At 32.8% G+C, this 20,769-nt stretch overlaps 1 protein-coding gene across 2 annotated transcripts in view; it reads right to left on the reverse strand.

Moving 5' to 3' along the window:
• The window catches only part of LOC148626935 (glutathione S-transferase 1-like), a 30,885-nt gene extending 11,662 nt beyond the window's left edge, over window positions 1-19,223 (reverse strand). The window contains exons 1-5 of one of the 2 annotated variants that reach the window (XM_088562830.1): window positions 18,977-19,215; window positions 12,149-12,241; window positions 11,410-11,525; window positions 10,712-10,816; window positions 9,465-9,838 (exon numbers count right to left, since the gene is read on the reverse strand). In XM_088562830.1, the coding sequence (XP_088418956.1) occupies window positions 9,656-9,838; window positions 10,712-10,816; window positions 11,410-11,525; window positions 12,149-12,241; window positions 18,977-19,109 (630 nt within the window). In that variant the 5' untranslated portion in view covers window positions 19,110-19,215 and the 3' untranslated portion in view covers window positions 9,465-9,655. Of the gene's footprint in view, window positions 1-9,464; window positions 9,839-10,711; window positions 10,817-11,409; window positions 11,526-12,148; window positions 12,242-18,976 lie in introns of those variants that run through there. The other variant, XM_088562964.1, reaches the window with a different exon arrangement.
• Window positions 19,224-20,769: the final 1,546 nt, after the last annotated feature.

Below are 20,769 nucleotides of genomic sequence, written 5' to 3' on the forward strand. Positions count from 1 at the left end.
ACCCATATTGTATGAACAACCGAAGTAGCCTGAACATAAAACTTACACTTGTCCCAACAAATATTTGCCACCGTTCTCTTTGAATAACTTTGCAATGTAGTTACAAGACTTAGGAACATCATCTTCTCTTAATGACCTTCTGGTTTCATCCTGCGAGAAAAAGTATTTATGTATATATGTATGACATTCGAACGAAAAAATAAACAGATAGTTAAATGTACAAGACTGTATGATTTATTCACCTCAAAGATGATTTTTCTTTCAATTGTTAAAGTTGCGTTAAAATAATGCAGTTCGTTAATCATAAAAGAATGTAATTGTAACATGAATAAAAAACTGAGCGGAAGTTTTCGTTGACTTGTATAAGGAAGAAACATTGATGTTACATGTTCTTCCTAAAATATTATAACTAATTTCAAATATTTTAGCCACATTGTAAACATTTAATTTAAACATAAAAAAAGATCGTTCTACTCAAGAATTTACACCACAGCATGTGGGTTCGAAATCAGCTAGGGGTATCATTAGCTCAGGACGCCTCTAAAATTCATGTCGACCGTATATAGAGAATTTATTGGGGGTAAATTTTTCACCTGAAAGTGAAAGATTTTAATATTAGTCTTGTCAGTAAAATTAGACATAAATCTGATGTATGAATATATACATACACCAGATTAGACAAATAATGTGTTACTTAGGGGACAAGGGACCCCCCCCCCCACCCCGGATAAAAGCCCCCGGACAAAAGCCTCGCATGAGAAATTATTTTATCAATTTTTATGAATAATATTTCTATTAGTACTGAAAGTGTAAGATTTTAAATTTAATTTCTAAATTGTTAGCATTTTAACTGTTTTTTTCTATTTAAGACAACATTTCTGTCAATAAAATGATAACAGTTGTCAAATATGCACTCTTTAAAAAGGAAATATATCTAAAAACAGTCATTTTGTTTTCTTTTTGAAAAGTATATTACTGGCAGCTTTTCTTATTTCATTTGAGAATCAAATGATTCTGGTAATAAGAAATACAATGTCAAATATAAAAGGAATATACCCTTGAAGAAAAAATAATACACAGAAATTGAACCATTTTAATACAAACAAAAACTTCCTAAATACACTAAACAGAATTAAAAATTACACAAAAAAAGACAAACACAAATCAATGCAATACCAATATAAAAGAAATAGTCACAACAAGAGAGAAATAAAAAAAAATACTAAAAAAAAGAACTAAACAAACAAAAATAAAAACAAAAATGAATATATATTTTTACATTAACATTAAGTGTATTATAAGATGGGGGATTTTGTCTAGGGGGCTTTTGTCCGGGGGTAGAGGCTTATGTCCTAGATCCGTTACTTAGCAAATTCAAACTATGTGTTCATTCAGAAGAGGTCCAGTATTATAACGACTTAAAATATTTTTGCATGGCCGTATTCTGCCACCGTACATTTGTCGATTTTATGTCTCATTTTTAAAGATTAATAAAATTAACAACTTATATGGATTCTAAAAAGAAAAAAATCACGGTCTTTTAAATCTTTTTAAAACTTCTATATTAAGTTACCTTTTTAAGTCGTGTTGGTCTACAATATGGTCAGGAGAAGCGAATTATATGGAGCTCTGTAAATGTAATAATTTCATCTATTTATTGAGCACACATTCGCCAGAATATAGCTGAAATATTGCTGCTCGGGCGTTAAACCTCAACTATCAATCAATCAATTGAGCACACAAGTTTGTCTTCCTGCTGATTACTTCTTGATTCCTTTGTAATGTGAATGATACGTTCGCCTATTGCGGGCCAACGTACTCACAATTGAATATTTTCACTTCAATAGAATATGTTTACATCGGTAAAAATAAATATATTTACCCTTTATAAAATAATTTTTATAAAATATATTTACCTCGATAAAAATGATTAAATCGCGATAAAAATATCGGCATGGCTATTATCATCACATTAATTAATTTTATTGCTGTAAGAATATTTAGACTTCGGTAAAATGATTTTTAACTCCAATAAAATAAAACTGATTTTATTGCAACAAAATTAATTCTGCCGAGATAAAATTGATTATTTGTGAGCATAATAGGCAGTCCAATATTTTAAGCGCAAGTTAATAATTTTTATCGAGGTAAAACTGTTTATTTTATCAAGATAAACATATCTCTATTGAAATGAATTTTTTTTTTTAAATTGTGAGTACAATGGTATACCATATTCGCCAGCTTTAATGTTCCTCGTTGTGCTCTTACTTCTACATTTAAAAATCAGGTAGTGGGTGAATTATTGTATGAAAAAAAAAACATCATTTTGAAAGTATAATATGATTTTTACACAATCAGAACCAAGAAAAAAATGCGGTGATATGAGTTAATTGAAATGCACTTAAAAACATTTCAAGGGCAGATAACACTGTCAAACCTCATTTTTATACCTTACTATTGAAAAAGTTCTGAGCAAATCCAGTGATGCAGATTTAAAAAAAAATAATGATAGTCTTTTCATGTGGGAATACATCCTTGAAGGTCATTACTTTTTGACATGCTTTTTTTTTCTTTTTTCCCCATTTTGCCTGATTCGTACAAAAACAAAATTTATTTATCATTTGTACAGATTTACCTTCTCCTTCTCCATCCTGATTTTGATCATTGTCAAGAAAAGATCATGTACAATGTCTATTATGACGTCACATTTACTTGATTCCAGTTTTGTTTTGTCAGAAAGATCTTTAAAATAAGAAATAAAATCATGCCAATGATTGTTTACTCTGAAATAGTTTGACTTTGTTTCGCTCTATGTCAAGACTACGAATTTACAAAAGAACAAATACTTCGGTACATTTGTACAAAGAAACGAGTTTACATCTAATGAAGATATTTGGTAATTTCTAAAAGTATTGAATACTTTTATATAAGTTATACAATGGTGCATGTGTTTAACCATTTCCGTTCCTCTTTCTTTTCCTTTACGACTTATAATTTGTATAAAAACAAAAATACATTATTTACTCTTTCTAGTAATTGCTCCTTCATTAATTAAACACTATATGCTATCTAGGAAAAATATAAAAAGCGCGTAAATATTCAATATCAGACCTTATACTCTGCCTCCAATAAAATTATTATTATTTATCATTTATGGACTTTTAGTCAATACGTTCGAACGGGATTATATATAACATACTGAAAATCAGTAATTCATATGAAATATATGTAAAAAAGTTCATTGTAGAAATGATATTGCATTTTGTGTATTCGAAATTCGGACTCGGTATGTCATTTTCACCCCCCCCCAAAAAAAAAACAAAAACAAAAACAAAAACAAAAAAAACAAACAAACAAATTTCATCAATTACGAAACATCTTGAAATTCCTCTGAAAAATTGGTCGCTATGGCAACGAAACCACAAAATTTATACTCGGCATGTCACTCTTTCTAAAATTCAAGTTTCATTCAAATCGGGAGTACTTAAATACTTTGCAGGAAAAACGGTTGCCACAGCAACAGGGAACATACATTGTTTCTGGTATCTTTGTTGCACAGTTAAATTCTACCATCGTATTATACTAGTATTTCAAGTTCCTGATCATCTAGGTTTCCGAAATATCGGAACGGTTTGTATCCATATCAATTTTAAGAAGCATAGCGTCACTATATATAAAAATAGAAACAAAGCGTCAGTATAGAAATACGGCTTTGTAGGTACGATGAATATCCTTTGAATCACATGGCCTTGGTAACCAGTGAAAATACAAACTAAATTTAAACATGGCAGAATATATGATCAGGTCTCGGGAATATATGAACAGGTCTTGGGAAAATATGATCAGGTCTGGGGAATATGTAATCAGGACTTGAGAATATATCATCAGTTCTAAGGAATACTGTATGTGATCAGGACTGGGGAAATTAAGATCCGGTCGTTGTAAAAAGCGGTCTAGGGAATATATGATCAGGTCTGGTGAATATATGATAAAATCAGGGAAATATATGATCAGCTATGGGGAATATGTAATCAGGTCTGGTGAATATATGATCAGGTCTGGGGAGGATTTGATCCAACCTGATGATATTAATATCAAATCTTTGTTAATAAATGGTCCGGTCGTTGGAAAATGTGATCAGTTCTAGTGAATATATGATCACATCTTGGGGAATATATGTCCAGGTCTGGGAAATATATAATCAAATAAGCAGGTCAAGGAGAAATTTCATCAGCCTGGGGAATATATAATCATGGCTGGGGAATAAACGATAAACTCACGGAAATCTATTATCAGCTATCAGGTCTGGGGAATATATGTTCAGGTCTGGGGAACACGTGATCAGGTCTAGGGAATATACGATCCTGTTGCCTAAATATATGATCAGGTGTAGGGAATATATAATTAGGTCTGGGGAATATATGATAAAGTCAGGGAAATATATGATCAGGTGTGGGGAATACATGATCAGGTCTGAGAAATTTGTTAATGATATCAGATTTCGGGAATAATGGTCCGGTCGTGGGAATATGCGATGAGGTTTAGGAAATACATGATCAGATCTGGGGATGATGTCTGGGGAATGTGATATGATCAGGTCTTGGGGAGTTTATTTTCAGGTCTGGGGAATATATGATCAGGTGAGTGGAATGTGCTCTTATCAGGTCTGTGAAATATACGAAAAGGTCTTGGGAATATATTACATGTACCAGATCTGGAACATATATGATCAGGTCTGGAGGAATATATGTCCAGGTCTGAGGAATATATAATCACATGATTAGGTCTTGGGAATACATGTATATGATTAGGTGTTTGGAATGTGATCAGGTCTGGGAAAAATACGACCAGGTCTTGGGAATATCTGATCAGTCTCAAGAATATGTGATCATGTCTAGAGAATATATGACCAGGTTTAGGAATAACATGATCCAGTCTGAGGAATATAATATTATGGTCATATTATCAAGTCTGGGAAATATATGATCAGGTCTTGGGAATGTGATCAGTTCTGGGAAAGATATTACCTGGTCTTGGGAATATATAATCAGTTGTGGTGATTTCAGGTCTGGGGAATATATGATCATAATTATGATCAGGTTTCGGGGAAAAAAATTTAAGATCCGCGGAATGTGATCAGGTTTCGGAATAAATTACCAGGCCTTGGGAATATATGATCAGGCCATATGAATACATGGTCTTAATAAGGTTTTGGAAATATTGTTATCAAGTCTGGGGATATGTGATCAGGTCTGGGGAAGATTTGATTAGGTCTGAGGATAATAATATCAGATCTGGGGAATACATGGTCCGGTCGTGGGAATACGTGATCAGCAAAAATCAATATAATTATGATAAGATTTGTGGATAATATGATCAGGTCTGGGGAATGTGATCTGATCAGGTCGGAGATATTTCGTCTGGTCTGGGGAATAAATTATCAGGTCTGGAGAATGTGATCTAATCAGGTCTGAGAAATGTGCGACCAGGTCTTGGGAATATATGACCAGGTCTGGTGATTACAATTTGGTATGGGGGAAAATGAGATCATCATGTCAAGGGAATGCATGATCAGATCTGGGGATAATTTGATCAGGCCTAGTGAATATATGATCAGGTCGGGGGAAAATATGTCCACTTCTGAGGAATATATGACGCAATAATAGGAATATGTGATCCTGTCTCGGGAATATATGATCAGGTCTGGAAATAATGTGACCAGGAAGTTGCGGGAATATGTGATCAGGTCTTAGGGATATACGATCAGCTATAGGGAATTTATTATCATACTTATTGAATATAATATGATCGGGTATATGCTTTTTAATGAAGAAGTGATAAGAGATCCAGTCCGCATGAACTTATCATAAGAACAACAAAAGCTGTAAATATTTAGTTTTAATCAGTAATATTGAACAGCTCTTCTAAACTCTGATTATACTTCCAATAGACAGCTCATGTGTTACTTATTACAGTTCAGTCAATACTTAATACCAAAAATGATACCCGTATCTGCATGCAAAGTTAAGTTGCTTACTAAATTTTCTGGCCAGGAACCTTATGATTGCACCTGACTGTCCTACTGATACTTATAGAAGCCGACACGCATCTACGCGACCTTTGGTGTTAAAAAAGATAATCTTTTATTCCGGCATGTTAAAAATCGAAGAATATAGCGTGATTATCTCACTTTTTGAACGCCAGTTATTGAAATTTTAACCAAGGTCAGCACTTGATCTGTTTTATAAATACACTATCTAAATATACATGTATTTTAATATTTTAAATTGTCTAATACACCAAACAAATCAATATAAATAACCAACGTAATTAAAGAAAACACGTAAGAAGGTTAGAATAGCCGACTAGCCTGGAGTATAAATAACCAACGTAATTAAGGAAACATGTAGGAAGGTTAGAATAGCCGACTAGCCTGGTGTATTTGTTACTCAATGTATATTTCAAGCCTTGTTAAGCTGAAGCCGAGTTGTATATTTTGTCATAAGTTTAGGAACGCATTTAACGACTTACATTCGGATTGAATTTTTTTTTTTTTGAACCCCTCTGATCACTGTGTCATCGCTTAAAAAGCATTAAATTCCATTTAGGTATTGTGATGCATTTCTCTTTCTATTTTTTTTTTTTTTTTTTTGTTAATCTAAATAGCCATGGAATTTCTTTGAATATGTTAGAAATATATTACATATATTGGAAAATTTCATTGGTGTTGAACTAATACATAGTGATGGATCTAGAAATTCCGAAAGGGGGAGGCTCCAGTGATATCTAGCTTTTTTATATAAATATAATGAACGGGCACCCACTCTCCATTGGATCTCCCTATGACCTACGGTGGAAAACTAGATCTACAATATAACAAGTCTTGTCTGGAACGCCTCTTCTATTTAGTTTTATCCATTTATGTACAATATTTAATTGATGAACTGCCTTTTCTATTTAATGTCGCTCAGTTTTCATCAAGGTCGTAAACCTAATAACTTAATATATGTCACCCAAAAATGTCGCCGCTGAAAACATTAAGTCGCTCAATTAAATGTAATTACAAAATAATAGTTATGAACACGTTTTATTTCAAGTACTTACTATCCTCAGTAATAATTATCTGAAGTCATCACAGGAAAAATATTGGCATGTCTAACACCGCGTCATAGTCTATCATAGCAGTGATTCATGGGGATAGGAATCGGTACGGTTGGTACTGCTCCGATCATACCAATAATTTTGACAGGTACAGTATGTCGTACTAATAGTTTTCTCATTTTTGCGGTAAGGCCTCGTGTCCCTTATAAAACAGTACTATTAAGTTTTTTGCTTCCTACGCCTATGTGATTGTCACAGTATTTAATCAGTGACGGATCCATAGGGGTTTGTCATTTTCAAGTGTTAAATTGACAAAAATGGCAAATAATGTCCTAGCACCTTTTTTTCTGAGGAACCCCGACTGGCATCTTTCCAAAGTGTCTGGATCCGCCCCTGGAATCAAGTCCACAAACATGGCATAATATTTCTAATATTGCAGTAAATAAAATTGTCCAACTGCTAGGCTGATATATTTATCAAACAAACATAAATTTGAAAACAATAATGACACATGACAAATTCTTGTCGTTCACCAAATAAACGTAGCATAATCTCTTTTTAAGTATCTTAAATAATTAGGAATTTATGCAAATGTATTGAGTAAATTTTTCTAAACGCTCTATATCAAAAGTTATTACCACATCATTAACTTTTATCTTTTTTATCAGTTTACAAATTCAGGATGCCTGAAACGGCATCTTGGGACAACCGTTTGTATTTGCAGACTTATAAAATAATAGCCTGTAGTTTAAAATTCATGCAGCCCTGTGCTATTTACGCGAGAAGCTATTGTCGTGTACAGAGGACTGTCTTGTCGTCAGTGATGAATGATGAATGACGATGTTATGATGAAATAATGAATCTATTATATGAAAATGATTCTGCAAATTATGAATATCTATTTTCATCATATTAAATCCACCCGGTGACATACACTCCTTGAGACGTTTAGGTTTCTCGCACGCACGATACCCAAACGCACGCTTAACGCTCACCAAACGCACGATAAACGAACGCTCCTAGCGCGTGTTTAAACGCACGATAGACGAACGACGAAAATCAATAATATTGACATATAATGAAGAAAGAAAAAAATAGAAAATAAAATTAATGAAATTATATAAATTAATAATAGCAAAAAATAGAAAAATAACAGTTAAATCAAGGAAATAATCAAAGTACAAAAATAAACGAACGATTCTATCGTGTGTTTAAACGAACGCTTCTATCGTGTGTTTATCGTGCGTTTAAATTAAACGAACGCAAAACGATGTGTAATCTCACGATAAACGATGCACAAATGCTAAAATGGGAAACGTGAACGTCTCAAGGAGTGTAATTACATAATGATTAACGACAATTTAGAAGACTATTCCAAATTGTTGTAAATGACAGGATAAAAAACACCGAACAAACGGTGCTTTTTAAGGTGTACATACTATATTTTAACATAACTAGAGTCCTTTTTTTGTATTCAGATCTGTATTTTTTTAAATCTATATTATCAACTAAATCAAGAACGACAACGTGCTAGCAAATACACAATCTATATTTTACAACATCCGAATTGAACAAACTAAGACACGTTATATGGTCAATAACTGTTTCTGAATAAAATTCGCTCGGTTTTTGACATGTATGAATTACTTCCTGTTTGATGTTTATAAATTAAAACTGCTTCTTAAAAAGACAACAGTTCCGTAGCTATCGATATCTATATATTTTTTAATGATATTAAGAATTATTCAACTACTGTCGTTCTAGGGCCCATCCTATACATACAGATGTATACATAAGCTTACAAATTCTTACAATAGGAAGTCGCATACTAATCGCGTTTAGATCACCTCAGTACAGTATAGTATCCGTATGACAGATGTAAAGCCGTAACTAATCACGTTCTACATTTGGTGTACAAAATGGAATTATATAACTTTTCAAAATCGTGACAGACAGTAACACACTAACATACCCAGTAATCTTGTCTTTCACAAACAGACCATTTATTGTACTATTTACTTGGTGACTTAACTAAGGATGTTATGGTGATTGTTGAAGTTATTGACGGACAAAATTCTTCTTTGTCAAGTAAGTGTTCATTTGTCGCATACAGATTTATTTTAAAACCTTATGAATTCTTACTATTCTTAGCTATTCCAAGGATGAATTTCCACAATGATTTTATAACGTTTAAAACACAGGACAGGGGCATTAGGTCCTGCTTCAATTTATTTTTTTTAAGTGTGGCTATTCTGAAATAAACCTATTTAATTCAAGATATAAATAACAGTTTTGATATTTTCTATTAAATCATATTCCGCTACTGCATCCCCCTTTTATGTTATTGATAATAAATTCTCACATTAAAAAAAAATAATATTTATTAAGCACATTGAAAAACAACATAACGTAGAAACATGACTGCTGCCCACATATCTTACACAAGTCGTAGTATAAAATATTTACTACATTCCAAAAACAAATAATTAAGACAAAAATGGAACTCATTGCACTCATGACATCGTATATAAGATCAGATCTAAGGAAAATGTGCTCAGAAATCAGTCACTGGACGGGTTTCCAAGTGTTTCTTGATCTTTGGCTCTGATTTGACACTATTGACGAATGCTGTGGTAACCGGAAACCCATTCAAACAATCTTTAATTGATTTCGACAGAGGACCTCCATCCGTTATCTTGTCTATGAGGTCAAATGTAACTATGTCAGCAAGACTCATCTAAAAGAGATGCATCCGAAAGTATTTAATCTCATCATAAATCAATGAATGTGCATCGAATAATGTTAATTGTAATTAGAATTAGCATTGTTGAACAATTTTGATCTTTCACATGTGATGTAACGTTTTAAATAGTGTTCATGTAACTAGTGTTTTGTCTTACCAGTACTTTGTTATTGTGAGGCACATATCATTTGACGATTTGACAAATTCATGGGCTTCTTTCGAAAACGAGATTACCACTTGATATAACGTCGTTGAAATCTTTACCATAATATAAAGCGCGAACTTTAAATAACAGCATTTTTTTTTAAATCTTTTAATTAAGTGGAATTGTATGCAGTGGTTGCGATGTGCCAAAATCAAAATATGCTGAGTATATTAAGTCACATTTACTTTGCAATACAGACAGAAAGTTTTCCTGCAGCAACATGTATACCAAAATGGATACCTTTAAATAATCGTAACCAAAATACCACTCCTGTCAAGAATCCCAAAGGGACGAGTTTGGTTCAATCTTCGTTATGCTTCTGCACCTTGGTATCATGTTCTGTTAGTTCACTCTTACTGTCCAATTAATTATTTAAAACTCACTCTTACCTTCCAATTGATTATCAAAATATATGAAGATTTTAATAGTAAGCCCGTTGATTTTTTCATCACTTGAAGAGAAACACGCTTATAAGCGTCCAAAACAATCTACTCTGGTTACATTATGCTTTCATTGTTTTTATACCTGAAGAACCTTAAATGTCTCAATTTTTTTCTTTCTTATTTTACATATGACATAGGAAACACACCATCTTAAGGTACATAGAAAAAAATGTTATATACGTTATTATGGTATTTCATTTCAAACAACTCTATACTTACACTGGAACCAACCAGGAACTTCCCACCATTATCTTTCAAAGTCTTCTCGATGAAGTTGAGGTATTTGGGAATGGATGTCTCACTCAAAGTTTTTGAGATTTCCACCTGCAGAAAAAAACAAATAGTTTTTCATATTCTTTCTAGATCAATATGTACAGTTAAATATAAAATGTAGATCCGTTTGTTGTAAAAACAAACACATAAAGAGGAGAAACAACACCATCAAACCTATGATAAAAAAGGTGGGCAGGATTAAGTCTAAGATCTTCAAAGATAAAATCATCCTACCATTAAAATCCAAGTCTGAACTGCAGTACTACAAGTTACCCTCCTGTCTTCATCAGAACAATTAAAATATAATCTGCAGTACTATGAGTTACCCTCCTGTCTTCATCAGAATAATTAAAGTATAAACTGCAGTTCCGTAAGTAACCCTCTTGGCTTCATCAGAATAATTAAAGTATAAACTGCAGTTCCGTAAGTAACCCTCTTGGCTTCATCAGAATAATTAAAGTATAAACTGCAGTTCCGTAAGTAATCCTCTTGGCTTCATCATTATAATTAAAGTATAAACTGCAGTTCCGTAAGTAACCCTCTTGGCTTCATCATTATAATTAAAGTATAAACTGCAGTTCCGTAAGTTACCCTCTTGGCTTCATCAGAATAATTAAAGTCTTAACAGCAGTTTTGTTACTTACCCTCTTGGCTTCATCTTTTTCGCGATAGATTTTCGTTAACTCGGTAATCATATCATTTACAGTTTCCAACATGACGTCAATCATAGAACTCTCCACATTGTTCTTTCCATACATCCCTATAAAACATGTAATCTAAATATAGTTGATGTTATTTACTAAAGATGAACTATATATAAAATAGTGGAACATAAAATATGTCTTACGAATGAACATGGTTTTGGTAAACTCTGGGTGGTTTTAAATTCTAAGAGTAAGCATCTTCTTTGTTGTTTGTTCCTTAATTGTTTCAAAAATTGTCTTTGTTCTCTGATAGGTTTTGGTATCTTTGAATTGTTACCCGGTTTAAATGATTTCATTTAAATGAAGTAAATCTTCTAAGTTTGAATTTTTTCATAAAAACTATTCATTTGAGTATTGCCAGAGGACTTGAGCAAACTTTCCTGTGATAAGTACACACTTTAATACTATAAACTAAAATTTAAAAATACCACTATTGTAATGAAATATTGACCTAAAACATTAAGTGAAAAAAAAACCTGAATCGGGGACGACCCATAAACCTTTACCACATATTGTAATGTTCCGATCGTTCGCTATAGTTTACGAGTGGTCAGAATCCAAGGGAAAACGGCCGAAGTCCCTCTCCTACCAAAACCTATACCCAAAATAAGTGTTTTTGAAACGAAGCGAAGATTCTGTTGCATGGTTTTTAGATGAACATTTATATGTTGTTACTGACCTACATCTCTGGCAATACATCTATAAATAGCACCAGACTGGTTGATCATCTTGCCATCAACTGTTAACACTGGTAATTGACCGTATGGTGTACCTAAAATCGAACATTCGAAATTCAGACGTTTTAGTTCTCTCCAGAATGGTCTTCTAGGTCTTCTTGGAAGTACCCGTACACTAACATCACATGAGTTAAACAAAGATATGTACTTGTAAAGAGGAAAAGTAAGAAACTTAACAATGAAACGATAGATCGTGTCAATGGGTTATATCATTTTACGGAACTACACGCAAGGTGATATTTAAAAAATTGTGACGAAAAAGCAAAATAAACCTTCATACATACGGGTCTCTACGGTACCAGAATACTATAAATTAGTGCTAGACATTACCCTAACAGAGCTGATACCCCTCCAGCCTTTTGATTCATGTACATTTTGGGACCAATGTGGTCCCAAGAGTCATATTGGACACATTTTTATGGTGGAAAGACTATGCACTTTTGACACACAATTTGCTGCCATTTCTAAAACACCCAACTCCAAACAACAATGATGGCGCGTGCATGTCCGCTTGCTTATCCTCTTTGCTGTAAATATGCACCTTCCATAGGCAAATTTCACTTTCTGATGTAAAATGGATCACGGCTTTAGAAATTTGACTAAATGACCAAGCAATGACATAACATAAGTTTTTAAAACATGAACTTTTCAGTATATTTTGACGACGCGCACAAAGTTGACTTCAATTGTAATTTGCGCTATTTCATGTAGTTTAATGCACTCGTGATAAAAATAATTTTGGAGAAGAACATTTTTTCACGATAAAATAGCAAATACCAACTATTTTATTCCACAACTCATTATGCTATCGCTATAATTATATATAAAACATGAAAATAACAGACAGAAAGCTGTAAAAAATAACCGGGAAACTTGTAACAATAAGTGACAATAAAAAGAAGTTTTTGCCTATCACTTCTAAAAAACTTAACAGATTTTCCAAAATTTTGTATGATAGAATTCGCGGATTGGGACTATGACGTCATACAAAATTCAACGCAAAAAATTCAAAAATGGCCACGGAATATGTGATCGAAAAGTTGTACGACACGCGTAAAAAGTAGATACTTAGAGGATCAACATTGAAAAATGGAAGAATCGGTAAGAAAATGCCTGTTGTCACTATTTTATATTACAAAATAATTTACATGTTCTAAATGTGCTTTTCAATTGCTTTTTAAATTTCTGCTAAATATTGTTGATTCAATGATTCAGGCCGAACACTTTTAACTTTTTAAAGTCCAGTTATCTTGTTACAATTATAAGGACTTAACGCGCGCTGTTCGTACTTGTTTCAAAATAGCGGCGTAATCGACCATTAAAAATGCGATAAAACTAATTAACCTGTTGTAATCTACCGAATTATGAATTATTCTTAAAGATTATGGGTGTACCAATATATTTAGCTGGATAAATGTCAAAATAAAGCGCCGTAGTCATATACATCCTAAAAATGTGGAAATATGTAATTGTTCAATTTTTATTCGCATGAATAGTTTCAAAATGACATAGAAAATTTGTTTTTCATAATAAAACGAATTTAAAAGAAATGGCAAATATTCACGTTTTTTTAATGTTGTTTTATTTGGACGTCACGGTGACCTCATTCCCCGGCAACTGTTCAGAAATACCATGGACAAAACTGTCCAACAGAACACAACAGAATTAGTACACCAATTCAAACAAAGAAAAGGAGTATCATATATGGACAGGGATACATTCTTTTTACATTTAAGTAATATTATTTTACTCAAAATCATAAATTTCAACATATTTTAAAAGAAAAACAGAGTTTTACGAAATATGGCAACTTTTATTGAGTCTTACAAAATATCACACACGCTCTTTTTCGCATTACGGCAATTTATGCAAAGTTCACGTCTTATTTTAATATTATTGCTACATTCCGTTTTCCAACAACAACTGTTTTCTAAATGTTATTTTTCTCAGCTTTTCATTAAGTCCTAGACTTTTAATTTCTGATTCTTATTACTCTTACAACAGCATATTTTACAAATCTTACAAATTGTCACAACGCCATAAAAATCACGTTTTCAATAACGGTAAAAGCGACGTTCCGTAAGTGTGGTTGGCGATTTTTTTGCATGAGTTTACACTTAACAGCTGCAATTCGCATTATCAAGTTAGAATTATATTCAAAACAACAATTAAAATTCGATATTGTCGTATTTTTTAAGAAAAAATCACCAGTGCGGTTTCGAAAATGTCATTCTTACAGTAAAAGACACACATCTAGATTAACCATTAAATTAATATACATGTATGTTGCTGAAAGTTTTTGATTATAAAAATATTCGCAACTAGGCCTATAAAAACCTTTTTTTTATTTTTACCATCACAGTTTTCCTAGTGATAACGTTAATACACGGGTTCGGTGAAAAAAACTATCATGAGAAAGAAAGGATATGGAGAAATGTTATATTAAATACACAGCACATCAACCATGGCAGGAACATTTTTTTTGGTGCTTCCTCCCCATGAAAACAGGAGAGAATCAAACAAAAATATTACTGAATGAGGCACCGCCACAAATATTTTAAATATGTCTTTAGAAAAAGAAAGGATATGGGAATATGTCACAAATACAAAACTCACTTACAATAAAATAATTTAATTTTAATTTATGTCAAAAGGATTACTAATGATAGTATTGCCCTCTTGTTTATTTCTTCATAAAAGCAATTTTATAATTTATAATACATTATAAACATCAGACTGAGTTCTTCAAAGCTATTCTAGATTGCATGGTGCGGTTGATCATTAGTCACAGAAAGTTGTGATTGTTTTCGTGGTTATTTATCAGACAACTTTTTATCTAAGAAAAATAGCGTCCACATTTCCTCAGATTTTCCCCAAAAAACGTCGTAACGTTGTGTTACCACTATAGGTACGAACAGCGCGCGTAACGTCAAGTAATTACGTTTTTAAGGCAAATTACTGGATAAATGTCACGAATCAGTCGCTTATTTTGTCGTTTCAAAGGTCTCAGCATATACCTATTTTTATTCCGAGAATGTTCATATGTTCTACTATTTTGTACTAGAAAAAGAAATCTTATGAACAATTAAGTTAAAAGATATGTGATAAAATAAATGTCCAAAGTCTTGTCATGCGTTTGTTTTCTGCATGGGAAAAAATCGACGTTATGCATGGAATTCACTAATTAAATTTTCAACAGGCAAGCAGGAAGTTATCATCAGCGGAAAGAATTCGACTGAACAAAGAATTAAAATAGCAGAAAAGAAGACAACAAAAAGGCAAATCCTACCATAAAAATAAGGGTGCACTATACAGTCACATTAAGGAGCACTGTTTCGCACACCAAGTTACCCCGGTCAAATTTTGTAAAACTTAAAATTAAAAGTTGAAATTTGGTAGATATATTGATTAAATGAAGATAAGCATTTATACATAGACAGATGTAATATATGTAATGGTAAACAGGTGTAATTTAAATGAAAAATGGTATTCGGAACGTTTCAGTCCCCTGTCGCATTAGGTTCTCTCCTCAGCATCAGATGGCTGATTTTCAAAATACCTTATTTCGCACGAACTTTTGGGACTAAAAGTGTGAGAGTATAAATCGAAAAGGGTCTTATTATTTTTACCTTTTTTCCACCTACTCCATGCATGCTTTCATCCTGTGGTAGTGTCTAAGTGCCTGATATTTTATAAAACATAGTATGTGGCTGTTAGTTTTTGAAAGGCACCCCTGATTTGTACTAAAACTCAGTAATATTTTTTTTTCAATATGTTACCATGGCTACTGGATTTTATAAGAAAAATCACTAAGTTACTTATAAATGACTTGAACCTCTACACACCAAGGATTTAGAAAATATGCACTTTTTTATGACAAAACACTAGAAATGTCTGTGTGGAGTGCCTCAAAACAGCTTTGTTTCAACAAAATGAGACCAAATTTTCAGAAATGACCTAACTGTATTGTACTACCTAAACCAATTGCAAAAGAGAATTCAAGAGTATACAAGGACAGCGCAGGTGCAAAAAGACAAAGAGAATATAACGTAAGAAATAGACAAAAGGAAGACAAAAGACGCAAAGGAAATGACTATATGAAATTTTATAGGAGGCATTCCAAAATATCAGAATCTTCTTATAATTGTGAAGATGATGTTGTATTTTCTAACAGAATGGAAAAAGCGAGGTAGGCTTGAAATAGGACGAAATTATACAAAAAAATAAAGAACATCAGTGAGTTCACGATAACACACATACGCGTCCATAGATGTTTTCTTCAGACAAGATCAAGCCACTATACCAGAAAAGTGCTTCCATGACAAATTTCTGTTAAAATAAATCATATCGAAGCTAACAATTCAACAAAATTTGTAAGAAATCCGTAAAAAAGGATTCGCTATCCCGCTACCCAGGCTATATACATGTATAGGCCTACATGTAACTCAATAATTTTCAACAAAGCCCCCCCCCCCACTTTTCCCCTATGAAAAGTGGTTTCCCTTGAACGCATTCTGTGATAATCAAACTTATCCTAGTATAACTACAGCTGCCAAAATGAAGGTATCGGTTATGACGCAATGACGGACGCTGACAGTCAGGAAAAACAGTATTACTATACCATATATAGGAAGTTGTTGCGTGGAGGTAAACCATATTAAAACTGTAGATAAAAACTTGTTTGAGACTTCGCATGCTCGTGGTCCTCAAGATGCAGCCGGCGGTTTCATCAAAAAGCAAGCTGATTTGTCTGTTATTCATGGGCAGCATGTGATTCAAAGTGCACATGACTTGTATGACTTTGCAACAAAACATCTTTATAAAACTGCTGATGATTCAAAATGCGCACGAAGGATTTTCTGTCATATCGACTCGATCAATATAATTCACCAGGTATTTTCTACGGAACAGTAAAAATTAGAAAGTTGTCCTGCTATAGGTTTGAAAAATGTTTAAATACAGATTATGACGATTGCATGAATGTTGACCAAATTGGCAACTTTTTTATCTTAAAAATGACTAAAGAAATTGATGATCAGGAATCAGAAGAAGTGGAAGTTGCTGATGACATTGAACACCTTTACGACCTTGTGTCGAATGGAACAATAATTGCCGTTTAAGAAGTCGATGTTAATGTTCCTTATTATCTTGTTAAAGCAAGCAAACAAATGACGGTTCTAAGGAAAGAATCAATTGACAAATGGGGGATAACATATCCTCCAGGAACAAAAATAATACACTGATATTATTTCGGAATGGTGAACATAAATCCACTAGAACAAAAACTGATAAAACGTATTCCTGCTATTGTTCCCGCGCTTTCTGTAGTGTATACGTATATGTTCAGAACTAGAACTGGGTGACGACGGAACAGTTTCTATTGACGATTCCCTCCGTAGAAATATACTGTGCTGCCTTGACGAGTGAGAAGTCGACTAAAATTTCAATAACTGTTAATAAAGTTTAATTTTGTTCATGGTTGTGTTTATTTAAAACGAGAGTAAAAGGCAGAAATTTGATTGTTACTATGATAAATTTAATTCATACTCATGCTCCAAATAAGGCCGTTTGAAAAAGAAATATTCTCAAAACAATGAAATATTATAAAATCACCCCGCAATTGATGTTGAATAGTACGCAGACATTAGGTCATATTTCGAAATTTATGGTATAAAAAGTCAATAAGACAAATCATCAGAAAGCCTCCTCTTAATAACAAACACACGTAATCATAAAATATAAAAATGGATTCAGGTAGTGAACAGAAAAAAATGCTTTCAAATGAGGTAACGTTTGATGGTCAATTAAAAAAAAGGAAAACGTGATTTGAAAACGTTACGTTCGTGGAGTCAACTTTGTGCGCGACGTCTTTATTCAAATGAATTAGATGATAAAAGAAAACCAAACCTAATGTGGAACCGACCTAGTACGATTTTAATTTCTTTATTCAGTTTTCAATTTAACGAATGACCCCTCAATAACCCATATATTACATGAATGCATATACAATATAGAAATGAAATCAATACATTTATCACGAACTTTGAATATAATGCACAATCTAACGAAATATCTCATAGAGGTTCAACTATTTAAAGGTCACACGTAAATGTTTGTTTGTTGGGGTTTAACGTCCGAGCAGCAATATTTCAGCTATATTCAGACGATGAACATGAAATTGATGATAAAATGAACATGAAATGATGATGAAATAAAAAAGGGATGGGACACAAGGACAATTTGGTCGACAAATTTTGATTGCCACTGGAAATAGGGAGAGGTGGGTAGGGTCGGGCAATATAGCCTCCTGTGGCGGAGACGTATGGTTCCTACTCCGGGAGATTACCACAGTAGGGTTCTTTAACGTGCGAGGAACGTGGCATCTTTCCCAACACGGTGCACCACTATGGTTGCGGTCAGGTTTTCCGTATTATAGCCTGACAACCCCAGCATGTAACACGCCAGGGTTTAGCGCTGCTGCAGGCCTATTCTTTTAACACCCGGACCTGCACGGGGCCAGTCACACGTTAAAAAAAAGGTCACACGTAAAAAAATCCATTGTGAAGTTACTCGTGTTCTCTCGAATAATATCAGTGACTCAAAATTTATATAAATCATTGACTTTTACCTTTCGTTAAATTAATTCATGCATTACAAGAATCACATATTCATATAATCAAATGTTCACATAAAACGATATGTTTAGTAATTTTATTAGCAAATCATTAGCAAAGTATTAGCAAATCCGCTCCATATGAATGTTTACTTACTTGGTTTAAATGCAAGCCATGATTCTCCTTCCAATCGTTCATCTTCGAACGCCGTTCCAGAATAGACAAACAGAAGCCTGGCTACTTCACCTCTACCCTTTCCTTTAAAATATGATAGTTTGTAAGACGGCATTCTCCCGCAGTATCTGTGCGCAAAATAAACGTATAACAACGGGGTATAGCTACCTTTTATATACTGTATCGATCGACCGTAGTGATGTTCACAATAGATGTTCTATTTAATGAACCTGTAAGGTTATTTTTTGGTACAATAAAACAACGCCGTTCTACTTAAAATTAAAATTATTTAGTAATGACTAGTGGTGTCGTACCTTATATACTGTCGTCCCTTTTAATATACAACGGTATTATTACATTTTTGTTTTAAAATTTAAGGTCATTCGATTTACCGTCTTCTTAAAGTTAAACACGCTTTTCGTCTTTCTTTATGCTTGATATATAGTCTGAAATGAAGGGTGATAACAACAAAATTACCGAACTGATAAAATCTAGGCAATAGATAAAAGCAAGTGGCAATCGAAAATTTAAAAAATCACCGCAACGGTCTTGACTTGGTATGAAAGGTGGGTTAAACCATGTTTTATAGCGCTAAGCATCTCACTTCTATAACATATCTCCGGTAAATTTCAACACAAATGGGCAGAATAAAATTACCACCAGTCAAATTTAGTAAAATCAGTAGTAAAACAGTATAGAAGTTATGAAAATAAATTTATGAATTAAAATCAAGTGAAACAAAGACAGCTTCAAATTGTGAGGAAGACTCATCTCTTGAAGTTCAAGATGAAATAATAACATAAAATTAAAAACTACAGAAAATTAATGTGTAGGCATTAGGAAAATCCATCATCTATATAATCTGTTTGTCAGAAACAACGTTATACTTTTTCAATAAGATATGGATATAAACGTTTATAGACAACGTATGAGACGTTTTTTTTTAATAACCTAGGTCCAAAAGCCTTTCTATAAAGCAACGGTGGCGTCTTAATATAGTTATATATAATGATGATATTATACTGGATTTACAATTTAACCGTGAAATTGATATCTAGCAAAAAAATTATCTAGTTATTTATTTTTATCAAATTTTAACTAAGATTGTTTAAAGATAAAACATTTTCTATTTAAGGGAAACTGAGATCAAAGGACCTGGGTAAACGATGTTCTTTCTTTTGGATAAGATCAATTATACAATCAGCCTCAGAAGAGTAAAAGAATGGTCAGCCAGCTACTGCTTAAAGACAGGTTAGAGATAGGACTAGAGATTTGGGTAGCGGACCACAAGATATAGTCAAAAAAATACACATAATTTAATTTTTTTTAATTGAAAAAAAACCAAAAAAGTTGATTACGAGATTATGAGACATATTTTAGGTGTGCACAGCAAGACATCCAATCTAACAATTCACACAGAATTAGGGCTAGCACCATAATGTTTTAAGGCTTTTACGCGTGTGTTTAAATACTATAAACGACTAATGATAATAGAATAATGTACAGAATATGTATAGGATTTATAAAGATCTGCATTTCTGAAAACTGCCCTTCATGGGAGAAATCAGTAGAACAACTAAAAACTTTATTTAACTTAGACACATTTGATTTATCTCTGGTACAATTTAATAAAGACATAAATGAGCACTATTCTTATAAACTCGTGAATCAATTAACTCATATAAGAAATCATGTTTTATAGCATAATTGTATCGAATTTTGAGCTACAAAATACGTTAATAAATATTTACGCTCAAATTGAACGAAAGTGCGCA

Source organism: Perna viridis, chromosome 1, assembly GCF_037379345.1.
Source record: "Perna viridis isolate PV_CMFRI_1.1 ecotype Kerala chromosome 1, ASM3737934v1, whole genome shotgun sequence".
NCBI classification, from domain to species: domain Eukaryota; kingdom Metazoa; phylum Mollusca; class Bivalvia; order Mytilida; family Mytilidae; genus Perna; species Perna viridis.